The 14,365-nt window shown below is 41.2% G+C and overlaps 1 protein-coding gene across 1 annotated transcript in view; it reads left to right on the forward strand.

Moving 5' to 3' along the window:
• The first annotated feature begins 3,047 nt into the window (after nt 1-3,047).
• The window catches only part of VWA3B (von Willebrand factor A domain containing 3B), a 201,201-nt gene continuing 189,883 nt past the window's right edge, over nt 3,048-14,365 (forward strand). Inside the window, exons 1-4 of the mRNA XM_088454098.1 lie at nt 3,048-3,189; nt 3,349-3,437; nt 4,650-4,900; nt 5,720-5,876. Of these exons, the coding sequence (XP_088310224.1) occupies nt 3,048-3,189; nt 3,349-3,437; nt 4,650-4,900; nt 5,720-5,876 (639 nt within the window). The remainder of the gene's footprint in view (nt 3,190-3,348; nt 3,438-4,649; nt 4,901-5,719; nt 5,877-14,365) is intronic.

The raw sequence follows: 14,365 nt of genomic DNA on the forward strand, positions 1-14,365 counted from the left end.
TCCGGGGGACACTTAGTATTTGAGGTAACCCCCCGAAAACAGGTGTTTTCAGGGAATTTACCTCAAATTCTCTTTGATAAATGGGCCCCTAGGGATACTATACAGTATTATATAAAGGATGATGATAATAATAATGATTGGTGCATCACCATTGGATCACATCTAAGGGTACTCCTTTTAAATTATGGGGAAACAAGGAGCCAGTCAAATATGATAATGGATCAAAATATGGTGGGTGCAGGTGCTGTTTGGTAATTGAGACCAGAGGTAATTACTGACCAAAGCAGTTGAGGGCCAGGAGTAAAAAAAAAAAACCTATTAATTGATTTTGCAAAGTTATGATTGGGTTCAGAGCCGTAACTAGACTTTTTGGTGACTTGTGCTAGAGGGAGCATTGGCGCCCCCCCATTTTTTAAATAGGGACATGAGATAGCACACCTGAAAGAGGGCCATGGCTTCACGGGGAAGGGCCAGGGAAGAGATACGGGAGACCAGGAGATGCTGGGGAATAAAAGAAGAGAAAGCTACAAGTGAGAATGATAATAAACAGAAAAATTGACAGGCCCAAACAGCGCCCCCTGCCCTGTGGTGCACGGTGCCATGGCACTGGTCACACTACCCTAGTTACGGTACTGATTGGGTTCAATGTGTCCGTCATTTGGAAGTTAAGAAGAAAAATATCAGACTAATATTTAATGTGCCTCAAATTTTTCTAATATTTGATGAACACAATAAGTAATTGGTTTAGCAACATCATTTCAGTTCAATTCTTTACATCAGCACTTAGTATATTCCTCTCTTTGAGGCCTTGAACTTGTTAAATACTGTATAATATACAGCATACTAGTGATAGCAAGGTTCTCACTCTGAGGCTGCCCAGGTGTTGTAGAAGCCAGGGTCTAGGCTGTATGAACACCTTCTAAATATAATTGGATTTGCACTAAAAATAAATTATTAAATATATGATAGTTTAATATCCATGTTTCATTGGATTCAGTATGATTTACCGCCGGCCGTATGGACGGCGGTTCAAATCCCGACAGCGGCATTCCGGCAGCAGTGAAAATCCTGATCGTCGAAAGGTATGTATTGACTAACCTATTCTTCCCCCTAACCCTCACTTAGGGGTGCCTAACCTCCCCCCCAAGTGCCTAACCTTACCCTCGCCCCGGGGGTGCCTAACCCTCCCTTTCCCTAGCCTAAACCTAACTCCCCCGCGTCTGTCCGCGCCCGGCTTACCTTCGATCGGCAAGCCGGGTGTTGGGCTCCCGTCGTAGGGAAAATGACAGGCATCAGGATTTCGACGCCTGTCATTTAGCCCTTCCCGGGATTATACAGTCGGGAAGTCGACGGTCGGGATTCCGTCCATCGGCATCCCGACTGCTTCCTGTTTCATTACATATCTATGTAATTTAAAAAAAAAAAAAAAAAAAAATGTTTTTGAGGTTTTTTTGGACAAGACCGGAGGGAGTGTTATTGGGAAATTTAGCTGAATGTTATTGCAGCTAAATGGAAAGTGATGACTTAAATTGATCATGATAAGCTATAGGGATTCGAATGTCGGTATTGAGACCTTCTCATAACTACATGTCATTATCCCATTTATGGTAGAACTGTCAAATTGAAGCGGTCACATGGAAAGGGCCAAACAGAGTCATTAAGAAGTGTCACATCAATATCCCAAATGACTTGACATATTGCTTCTAGTGCTTGTAGGCACAAAACACATTGGGGCAGATGTATTATAGCGGCACTTACCATGCCGCTATAATGCTTCCCGCTTCGCCTCTTTACCGAGGCGAAGCAGGAAGCACTACCGATGAGATGTATAAACATCTCATCGGCCGGAGAGAGGGAGCGTTAACTCCCCCCTCCGGCGCTACCCGCTAGAGACAGCAGCGCATCAGCCTAGTGCTGATGCGCTGTGTCTCTCTCCCGGCCGGCTCCACTGAGCATGCGCGGGAAGTATCGCGAGATCCCCGCGTGGAGCCCTGGAGCCGGCAGCCGCCGCAGCAGGGACAGCGCTGTCCCTGCTGTGGGGATAGGCTAGCGCCAGGCTGTAGCTGTCGTTAACGACAGCTACAGCCGGCCGAACGGTCAGACGTTATGACCGTTCGTACATAGCCCAGGCTATCGGCGCTGCTATCTTATAGATTGCAGCGGCGATAATGACAGGGGCGCATAGCACCCCTGTCATTTACCGCCCAGACCCCCAATCATACATCGGGGAGAAGCGGTATCAGCGCACATAACGTGCTCTGATACCGTTTCTGGGCTTCGTACATCTCCCCCATTATATGTAAGCCCATCAACACCATGTTGTTCATCTGTAATTCTAATTTAGGATGTTAGATCTATGACAAATACATACAATTCTGACTATTTACCTTTGGCAAGCATTCCACTTAAATGAAACCGTATGTACAGAGCACGATCATACCATGCCTATGGGTATGAATGATACACAAATTTACTATTGAAAACTCAAAATATTAGGCCTGTTCCACCCGTGCCATGGCTGTTTTGTGCAAGACCAAACCCTTTTACTGCAGGTGTTGTGATGCTCATTGTTTGGAAAAGCTTAGTGTCCCAAGGAATCGGGTTATGTGTGTAAAAATGAGACAACCACTGAACAATTTCTAAGCAACAAATAAAGTAGCGAAAGTTGGTGTAAAGGAAAATAAGGTAATTCTCATTGTATCATTCAGATTTTAGATTACATTTTCTAAACTGCAAACTACAGTTAGAATCTAATTAATTATTATTGAAAGACCACATTTTTTCTTTGCATTATTTTAATAAACGACCCCCAATTTATGTCATAAACATGTTTATGGGTTTTGCGTTACATTTTATATCAGTTCGGAGCCAGCTATTCCATTATTTTGCCATCCAGTTATAATATAAAAGAGGACTTTACATAGAAAATGTTCACTTGTGTCATTTATTTTTGTCTCTGCTTAAGAATAAACAGAAGGAGTGGTATGATGTTTTACATTTATAATTCTAATCTAGATGTGTGATAAAAAGCATTTCGGCACCAAGAAATGAGTACTAGAAAAATGTCATCTAATATGGATACAAGCGCTCTAATTTCGTCATCGGCATGGCTGCAGTCTCTTGGACTCAGACGGAAGAAACTTACGCTGCCTAAGATTCTGGCACAGCTTGGTTTCCAGCAGAAGGAAGGTACAGTATGCTGCCTAAAGATGGCTGCTCAGTTGCTGGTTTCATTTATTGCTGTACCTGTATTAGCAAAAAGATAAAAAAACATTCATATATTTATTTTTATCGCTTTTCATTATAACAATTTTAACTGGTCTAAATTATACCATTCTCCCTGTACAGATTACATAAACAAACTAGGACGACCTGTGTCCTCCCGGTATTCTCATGGACTTTTCCGACAGTATAACATCAGTGGTAAAATATATAATGTAAGTTTTCAAAATTAAAATTTACTGCCAAAAGTGCCTAATTTTTGGGAAGTTTGTATGTGTCACAATGGTGCGTCCTCCCATTCTTCCTTTTGGAATCAAATTGAATTCCTGGACTTTTCTGATTAGCTCATGACTTGCTATTCTAGTGTCACCCAACAAAGTAGTACTGTACTTACAGTAAACGTCACATAAATGTAATACAATGTACTATTTCTATTATTTGTCACCCACTTTAGTGTTTTTTTTTAGTTGCCAGTTTTGTTCTACTGTGTTTTAATATTGCAGGAATATACTGTATAAAACGGAACATTCACTTCTGTTTACAATGAGTGTACGTTTCTATATCACTTGGGTCATTTCTGCTCACAATGAGTGTACGTTTCTATATCACTTGGGTCACGTCTGTTCACAATGAGTGTACGTTTCTATATCACTTGGGTCACTTCTGTTCACAATGAGTGTACGTTTCTATATCACTTGGGTCACTTCTGTTCACAATGAGTGTACGTTTCTATATCACTTGGGTCACTTCTGTTCACAATGAGTGTACGTTTCTATATCACTTGGGTCACTTCTGTTCACAATGAGTGTACGTTTCTATATCGCTTGGGTCACTTCTGTTCACAATGAGTGTACGTTTCTATATCACTTGGGTCACGTCTGTTCACAATGAGTGTACGTTTCTATATCACTTGGGTCACTTCTGTTCACAATGAGTGTACGTTTCTATATCACTTGGGTCACGTCTGTTCACAATGAGTGTACGTTTCTATATCACTTGGGTCACTTCTGTTCACAATGAGTGTACGTTTCTATATCACTACGGTCACTTCTGTTCACAATGAGTGTACGTTTCTATATCACTTGGGTCACGTCTGTTCACAATGAGTGTACGTTTCTATATCACTTGGGTCACTTCTGTTCACAATGAGTGTACGTTTCTATATCACTTGGGTCACGTCTGTTCACAATGAGTGTACGTTTCTATATCACTTGGGTCACTTCTGTTCACAATGAGTGTACGTTTCTATATCACTTGGGTCACTTCTGTTCACAATGAGTGTACGTTTCTATATCATTTGGGTCACTTCTGTTCACAAAGAGTGTACGTTTCTATATCACTTGGGTCACGTCTGTTCACAATGAGTGTACGTTTCTATATCATTCGGGTCACTTCAATACTGTTTGGTTTATTTTTTTACCAACTAGTTGACAGCTAAAAGAGAAGAAGTGTCACAGAAGGTGGAAGCTGTTACAGACCTCATCGGATTGTATAATCAAAGACTGGATTGGCTGAAGAGTACAAGTCGATCAGTATTTGGGGTGATCCAGGAACAATCTATAGTCATTATTCTAGACCTTAATTCTATTACCAAAGCACAACATGATATATGCAAGGACGCCTTATGCCTTGTTATAAGAGAACAGGTTCCACACATTTCTAAATTCAACCTAATTTGGTAAGTGTCTATTTGGTGCAACGGCGAAAACATTTTGTTAGTGCTTCTGCATAATTACAGTTAGTAACTCTAAGAATGTACCCTTAAGATTCCAGGTAAGTAAGGTGCTATCAATGTAATACTAAAACACAGTCACAATTAGTTGGACAGTTCTACTAATAATCTCCTAGGTTAACTAAATTACTTGGAACCACACTCTACAGCCAGGAGGAAACATGCAAGAACTAAGGCCTATTGAAGCCTTTGTGTTTGTGGTCGTACCAGTTACAGTAGCTCATTCGCTGGTTACAAAAGATGCCTGACAGGTTTACACAGCATATTGTAACAACCCTGAAAAACAAACTTGAATTAATTGTACAGAGAGCTACAGAGGTCACTATCTCTATGACATAGGATGCACTGTTTGTGTTAGCAACAGAAACCCTGAGCATATACTGACAGATTATGCAGAATATATGCTGTTACTTACAAGGTAAAAATCAATTCATTATATTTGTATTTATCCTGTAAAAGTAATGTCTGAAATCTATTTTCTAAATGGTAATTCGTTTTTTACACCCATTAGTAACTCATACAGCATTGCTGGCCAGACCGTAGTATACATGGATCAGCTAGTCCAAGTCTTCATGTACTTTGACAACAGTGCATATTGTACATTATGTACTTAGTTATATTTAACTCTCTCCTTTTAATATTAGGAGAATCTTGTTTGAGTGTTTTCATTAGCTATAAAAATGAATTACATGCCATGGAAGCTTCCAGAATAGTGGGATGAAGGGCTGAACATGCCTGGTAATCTGTTATGGTCTGTTATTATAGGGTCTCACAGGAGCCAGTGAAGTGGCAGCAGAAAGTTGTCCATGTAACTCAGAATTCCATAGAGGAAGCTGTGGAGTGGATTTGGAGTCTTCAGAACTCCCCAGTGGCCAATGTGGATAGTGCAGCTGAAGCTGTGTCAGAAGCTCTGGATCATCAGGTTGGAAAGAAAAATAACACAACCTCTTATAAACCTGTATTTTTCTCTCCAGTCGCTAAATTATAAAAATGCTAAGAAGTATCCTAGTCCGTAAATAATTGGTGGGTCGTGTTTTCTAATTATTTGTAACTCCAAGAGTCTTATGGAAGTTCCTGCCCTGACATTAATGAGTAGTATCAGTAACAGAGTAACAATATATCTGACAAGTATAGTGTCTTTAGGATATTCAGTTTGTGTATCCAATGCTGCTCTTGTAAACTTCTGCACATTCAATTGTAATCTGATCTCAGGTGCAATTGTACTAAGATGTTACGTGATAGGAATGAATGTGACCATATATCTTAAAACCAAAGCGAAAAGTACTGTGTTACTGTAAAATAAAGCGTCACAGGCATCTGCTGGATAGCATAACAAAGCACAAATATAGTGTGGTACTAAATTATGGATCCTGAATGTGTGGTACAGAATAGTTTATATGTACTCTATACTTCTAAATCTGGATATTAAGATAGAAAGTGTGTGTGTCTGTCTGTCTGTCTATTTGTCCTTTTTGCACGTCTAGAGTTTTGTACCTAGCTCCATCAAATTTGGCATGGTGGTGTAGTTTGACCAGGATTAGGTTTTTGGCTATGTTTGAAGTCCATCAGGGCCATGGATTTCAAACATAGCCGTGGAGTCTGATTTGAAATTTATGTTTAAGCAAGTTTGCTCAGGATGTCTTCCAGTGCCTAAAACTGCCATGATCTGAAAGCACAGGCTGATATGTAGCAGTGGGGGGCAGGCAGAGCTCCATCGGAAGAGCAGTGAGTCAGAGGATCAACTGCCACATTGCACTTGCACTGACAGATACCAATACCCCCTTCAAACCACAAACCTGGGTCGCACCTGGATTTTGTACACAGGTCTATTCCAGGTGCGACCCGGCTGAGACCCGTTTCAGACTGGCGGTCCGACCCAGTTTATTGCCGGGTCGATGATGCCACCGCTGTCGCGTGCCGAGCCGGTGCTTGGAGAAGAGATAATCTCCAAGTGCCAGTTCTTCCTATGCTGTAAACGTGTCGCGGGTCGCTTTGACACGGGCTACCCGTTGACACTGAACTGTGAGCCGGGTTGAACCCATGTTCAACCCTGCTCGTTACCCGGGTTGAAATGCCGGGTCATTCGACCCGAGTTATTTCAACTGGGCCAGTTCACACTGAGCAATATCCCAGGCTGCTGCGCATTCTCGTGAAATAACCCGGGTTATTGCTGGCACTTTAAATGATTTATTGGTCAACCTAGGCTTGATTTTAGGAAAAAATTAATGAAGACATTCATTATGAAGGAAGACAAGTCAATCCTGAGCTATGGTTACAATTGTGGTGCTCTGAAAGTTTGTACAGTGCTGCACCACTAGCACCAGGTTCAGGTGTGTTCGGAATCCTTCGGTGGCCGATTTCCCCGTGCTAAGATAGGACACACCGTGACAGAGAGGCAAGCCTGTATTCCCCTTTTGCAGACACAATGACCAGTCAGGACGGAAGGTGCAACGCAATTTTATTGCTGCCAATCAAAGAATAATAATTGATACAGGAAATGTTTACCATTCATAGATTGAATGAAATAAATTACACTTTTCAATGTCAAGGTATTTATTTATTACCTCCCCGTCCTCTACCGGTGACCCCAGCTGGCAAGCAAGTGTAAACAAAATAAAACACAATTTTTGCAGAACTTTTACTTCACCTAAAACAAATGAGAGGCCTAACATGCTGGTCGAGCTTGTATCAATAATGCACAGGCAGCTTATAGCTTTAAAATACAGTCTGTGCTACGCTTCCTTTTGCTAAAGATAACGTGGGAAAAACACATGTAGGTTAGCCTTGTATCTATAGTGCACCGGCAGCTTATAGCTTTAAAATACAGTCTGTGCTACGCTTCCTTTTGCTGAGTATAACGTGGGAAAAACACATGTAGGTTAGCCTTGTATCTATAGTGCATCGGCAACCTATAGCTATAAGATAAAGTCTGTGCTATTATGTGGGCCTTTGCTGGGAAAAATGAACACAGTCTATCTATGCCACAACTTATTACCACCAGAATTGCCAGCTGGGGTTACACAGGGCTAAATAAACAATTAGTATACATTACACAACAGAAATTGACAAATGTGAAAAATCACAGCTGACATGCACCTTGTGCTAAGAGATGACAGCAAAGGTAGTATACATTACATCAGCATGAATGTACTTTAAAATGGATACCGGCAACAAGCAGTGTATAAAAGTCACTTTACATTAACACCAATACCAGCAAGTGATCAACCATTTCATGGCAAGCAAAATAATAATCAGCATTGACAACAATAACACAGCGAGCAGTGAACAGCTTTACAGAGTGTTATTAAATATAAAGGGCTACAGACGGCCACTATTCACCACTTTAGCTAACACACGAGTCAAACAGTAAACAGAGCCAAATACATATCACATGGCTTTACATTTACTTTAAAGATAGACATAAAATACTTTATACATCACCCACAGTGGCATCGGACATGAGCCGACACCCATAAATCCCGTCCCCTCCTGGACATGAGCCAGAGGTTCACAGTAGAGAAATAACCACCGATATAATTCTTGGAGGACAGAAGAGATAACCTATCTTTCACTTCCCCCCTATTTCATCACTTTAGCTAATTTAGCAGAGGGAGGTCTGGTGTTCTTACCCCTGGCTGTGGATATTCAGCCCACATGATGTCCAGGGAAACTCCGGGATGCTAGGCACCGCACCGGAGCTCCCAGCTGCAGACCTCCGGCAGGTATTTTACAAGGGGCAGCAGGTGCAAAATCCCTTTCCACAGGAGCTCTGTCTGGCACACAAACAAACACAGCAGCAGGAGGGGTCCCGAAGAACTCCTCCTCCAGGGCTGTCTTTTCTTCTGCCCGTGCGGGTGCCAGTAGGGTTTTCGTCACTGGCGGGACCTTTTCCTCAGCTGGGGCTTCATCCACGACGAGGGAGCGATGAGAACTCCTTCCCAGGCAGCTCCTCTTCTCTCCCAGCATGCGCAGACTTCCACATGTGTCGCCTCCTGATAACAGGCACTTAGGAAGGCAGTCCTTTATTCAGAGGGGGCTTCTTCCAAAGCAGGGTCCTCTATGCAAGTCCCGGGGCAAGCTTCCTCCAGGGACTCACATCCAGCATCAGAGCACCTCTCCTGGGAGATTGGATAGGTAGCCTTCCGGGTTAATCTGAAGTCTGGTAATTGTAATCCAGGGCAAACATAAAAGTTATAGCATCCTTATTTTTACAGCTCCAAAGGCACTCCACTGAAACTCCTTACAGACAGCACCAGGTGCAGTATTTGTAATCCAGGATAAATGAGAGGGGTTAATGCACCCCTATTTGTACAGATCCAGGGACACTCCACAGCAACTCATTATTGACAGCATACCAGGTGCAGTATTTGTAATCCAGGGTAAATGAAAGGGGTTACTGCACCCCTATTTGTACAGATCCAGGGACACTCAACAGAAACACCTCACAGACAATCATTTTTTCAGAAATTCCTCCCAGACTCAGCACTGACAGCCCTGAGGAGGGTATTTTATAATCTCTTCCATATTCTCCTCCCTGTCGTCCGGCATCTATGTGTGGACAGGGGGACCCCAGCAACAGGCTGCCTACAGTGATCTCTGCCTGGACACTCAGGCTACCAATCAATAGGGCAGGATTTTCCCTCCTAAATGGGTCGCTGACCAAGGTGCACTTTCTACCTCCCTATTTGCACATGCTCAGTGGGGTTCAGGGAGAGCAGGGTCATTCAAAGTTGTACTATATGAATGGGGCTGTTATCTCTATATATAAATAAAAAAAATTGTGGGACCCCTATTTGGGAACAAACTTGGGGGTACCACATAATACACTGATACAGTGTTCAATTAAGCTCTCACCTACCCTCCAACATGACCCGTTTCACCAAGTACAAATTGCGCTGCTGCTGGACTTCCCATCTAATTTATGATTCCAGACAGCTGTGTTGAACTAGGTAATTGATGAGACAGGTGTTTCAACACAGGTGTCTGCAATCATAAATTACGTGGGAAGTCCAGGAGTAGAGCAATTTGTACGTGGCGAAATGGGTCATGTTGGAGGGTTAGCTCTTATCTGCTTGTAGTAGGCAAGAGTCTGCATCAACTAGGGCCTCCAACTGCTGACAGAAGAAACCCTTTCAGTCTTAGTAAATACATGTTACGTGAAAAAGCTATAGTGTTGCACAGTTGCAGAGATTTGTGATAGAAAATGAGCCCAGGCTGGTTTTAGATCGAACAGTTGCATATAAAATAATTATTTTTATGGTAACAAGAAAAACTGGAGGTACTGTCTTTCTAGATGCTCAAGGGGGAACAGGAAAAACATTCCTCCTAAGTCTAATCTTGGCCAAATTTTGTAGCCAAAAACAGATTGCAATTGCAGTTGCCTCCTCAGGTATTGCAGCAACATTGCGCTTCAATATTGGATTAATTCATATACTTATGGTTGTTAGTGTCCGTATCTCTTCTTAATTTTGATTTTCTTCTCAGACGTTTTCAAACAAATTTTTCCATACATAAAAAAAGGAGAAATGATAAAGAACAAAATGTCTGATAGTGTAGTATTTCTGTGATTATAATAGTCTCTATATAAAGTCACAAAAATGATCCCTTCCACATCTAGAGAATGGGGTTTCGTGTTTGATCTATTGATAGCAGGTCACCCACAAGTGCACATTCAGCATCAAATGCTTACAATAAGGCTTACATCCACTAGTATCTACCATACATATCAAGGTTTCTTTATACTTCTTTCCTTTGTGCACACGTCAATGATAATTTTAAACATTACCACACCACGTGTTAGTCCAAACAAAAAGACGTGCTTACACGTATGCTTACACATAACTGTAGTGAATCCTCATATAGCGGTATCTTTATACTGGAAATGCTTTTCAATCCAACAAAAGTGAAAATTGCAACTTCTTATAAAAATGATTTTATTAATATGTCCAAATAAAGTCTTCCTAATAAAATTTATCCATATGAATGGGCAACATGCACATTCCTGATTATAACATCACTGGGGAAGCAAACATATCACATAGAATGTACCCGGGTATGCTTACCCCAATTATAAGGTAGTGGCTGGATGCTCCAACACTGGATAAGTAAAAACAACAGCACACCAACGCGTTTCGACTATCTAGTCTTTTTCAAGGCAGTGGTGTTAATTCCAAACAGACTGATATTTATTCTATATAAGGTCCCGTCCCTCTCCTGGGTAAAATTCAATAAAAAGCCTTAGTTCTAACATAAAACACTAATCGCTGTATTCAAAATCCATGATAAGGTACAATCATAAAAATATCCATAGTCTGCATCCAAAACGAATATTCTAAAGTATTAAAATGCCATATAATCGACGTTCTATATTTTACTTCCGGTTTTTGAGTGACAGATTTAATATCCACTTGCGCTCCCCCATCCCCAATCGGCGCTAGAGAGAGATATTTTTGTTCTCTAGTGCCTGAACTGGAGTATCCAGTTTGCGTGTCACCGCTTATATCCGGCTTGCGCGTCACCGCTGTTCCTGGCTTGCGTGTGACCGCTAAGGCATCACTGCAGTGCGACTTCCGGAAATCTGTGTGTATGTCCCCGCTGGATCCCCGCTAGATCATCATTTAGGCGCGACTTTAGAGTGTTGGTATGCATTCCTGCAGATTATTATCTCTGCTTAGAAGATGCTTATGTAGGGATATAATAATAATTTCCAGCTGGGATTATACGAGGATTAATATTCACTGTCCCAAATTCATTCTGGTGACATAATCCCGGAAGTTACATTTAAGGTGAGAATATAGCGCTGGAACGCATACCAACACTCTAAAGTCGTGCCTAAATGATGATCTAGAGGGGATCCAGCGGGGACATACACACAGATTTCCGGAAGTCGCGCTGCAGTGACGCTTTAGCGATGACACGCAAGCCAGGAACAGCGGTGACACGCAAGCCGGATATAAGCGGTGACACGCAAACCGGATACTCCAGTTCAGGCACTAGAGAACAAAAATATCTCTCTCTAGCGCCGATTGGGGATGGGGGAGCGCAAGTGGAACCGGAAGTAAAATATGGAACGTTGATTATATGGCATTTTAATACTTTAGAATATTCGTTTTGAATGCAGACTATGGATATTTTTATGATTGTACCTTATCATGGATTATGAATACAGCGATTAGTGTTTTATGTTAGAACTAAGGATTTTTATTGAATTTTACCCAGGAGAGAGGGACGGGACCTTATATAGAATAAATATCAGTCTGTTTGGAATTAACACCACTGCCTTGAAAAAGACTAGATAGTCGAAACGCGTTGGTATGGTGTTGTTTTTACTTATCCAGTGTTGGAGCATCCAGCCATTACCTTATCATTGGGGTAAGAATACCCGGGTACATTCTATGTGATATGTTTGCTTCCCCAGTGATGTTATAATCAGGAATGTGCATGTTGCCCATTCATATGGATAAATTTTATTAGGAAGACTTTATTTGGACCTATTAATAAAATCATTTTTATAAGAAGTTGCAATTTTCACTTTTGTTGGATTGAAAAGCATTTCCAGTATAAAGATACCGCTATATGAGGATTCACTACAGTTACGTGTAAGCATACGTGTAAGCACGTCTTTTTGTTTTGACTAACAAGTGGTGTGGTAACGTTTAAAATTATCATTGACGTGTGCACAAAGGAAAGAAGTATAAAGAAACCTTGATATGTATGGTAGATACTAGTGGATGTAAGCCTTATTGTAAGCATTTGATGCTGAATGTGCACTTGTGGGTGACCTGCTATCAATAGATCAAACACGAAACCCCATTCTCTAGATGTGGAAGGGATCATTTTTGTGACTTTATATAGAGACTATTATAATCACAGAAATACTACACTATCAGACATTTTGTTCTTTATCATTTCTCCTTTTTTTATATATGGAAAAATTTGTTTGAAAACGTCTGAGAAGAAAATCAAAATTAAGAAGAGATACGAACACTAACAACCATAAGTATATGAATTAATCCAATATTGAAGCGCAATGTTCTATCTGTTTGTATTGTATTGTGACTATATTAGGTACTGATAACACCTATTTGGAATAGTAGCAGCTTCTTACAGCGCAAGGGGGAAACGCCATTTTTTTTTACGTATTGCAGCAACATTGCTTATACAACATTGTTTATACCTCAGTGTTGAGGTAACACAGACCCTCCAACATTACCTGTTCCAACAGGTACAAAATGCCCTGCTTCTAGACTTCCCTCTTAATTTATGAGTGCAGCCAGCTGTGTTGATACACCCTTCTCCTAAATTAACTAGTTAAACACAGGTGACAGTAATCATAAACTAAGAGGAAAGTCCAGGAGCAGAGCACTTTGTACCTGGTGGAACGGGTCACGTTGGAGGGTTGGGTAACAGTCTGGGGTCCTATTAAGGATCAATGGAATGGGTTATAGGTGAGGACAATGTAAAAAATGAAAGCTGCAGATGGACTCCAAGGTCCATTCATCAACACGGGCAACATCGGGTATCCCAGCTAGTTCTAAATAAGGATGTTATCCTTTTTCTATGGATGAACCATAACAGAGGCAGTGATGGAGTGAATTTCTGGCACCTGTCTTTTTTTTGTATTTGGAAAGAGAGATTTTAGAATATAAGGCAAAGGCAGAGTTTTTCTTTGATGCTGATGTGCATTCTGGTATTCCTGGGGCGGTCACCACCAGTGGCGGCTCCAGAGGTGGGGCGGCAGCGCAGTCCAAAATTCAAATAGGGGAACCACACCAACTGTCACCCCAACTGCTGCCAAACATAGGTGGCTGGGACTCCCTGGCAGTTGGTGTTTCTCCCCTATTTGAATATTGGACTGTGCTGCAGCCCCATCCCTGGAGCCACCACTGGTCACCACTGTAACGTCACTATCACAGCAGCACTTTGAGAGTGTCTTATTGTGTGGATTCAGACCATATGAGAGCCATCTACTATCATAGATAGGTCCCCTGAATGGAACCATTGGGTGTGACTACCATTTTGATAAGAACATGACTTTAGGAGAGGGCCATAGTTTTAGTTTTTGACAAAAATTACACAGAAAACAGGAGTAATTTGAGCAAATGGCAATGTTATAAAAATAATACTGTATACACCTAGTAATTTAATGAATAGAGATACTGAAATATTGAAATAATAACAAATAATTGAATTGAAATGCATTATAAATTAACAGAAAGAATGATCTAGTTTTTTTTCTATATATTGATTGTTGTGTTATTGTACATCTCTTTGTAAGGAATAAATATGCTATATAGTTTATCTAGTAGATAATCTTACATGGTATACATAGGACAGGGGTTACTACCAAAGTGGACCTTTCTGTATTATACATACAGTCAGGTCCATAAATATTGGGACATTGACAGACTT

This window comes from Taudactylus pleione, unplaced genomic scaffold, assembly GCF_031769625.1.
Source record: "Taudactylus pleione unplaced genomic scaffold, aTauple2 ptg000609l, whole genome shotgun sequence".
Classification (NCBI taxonomy): domain Eukaryota; kingdom Metazoa; phylum Chordata; class Amphibia; order Anura; family Myobatrachidae; genus Taudactylus; species Taudactylus pleione.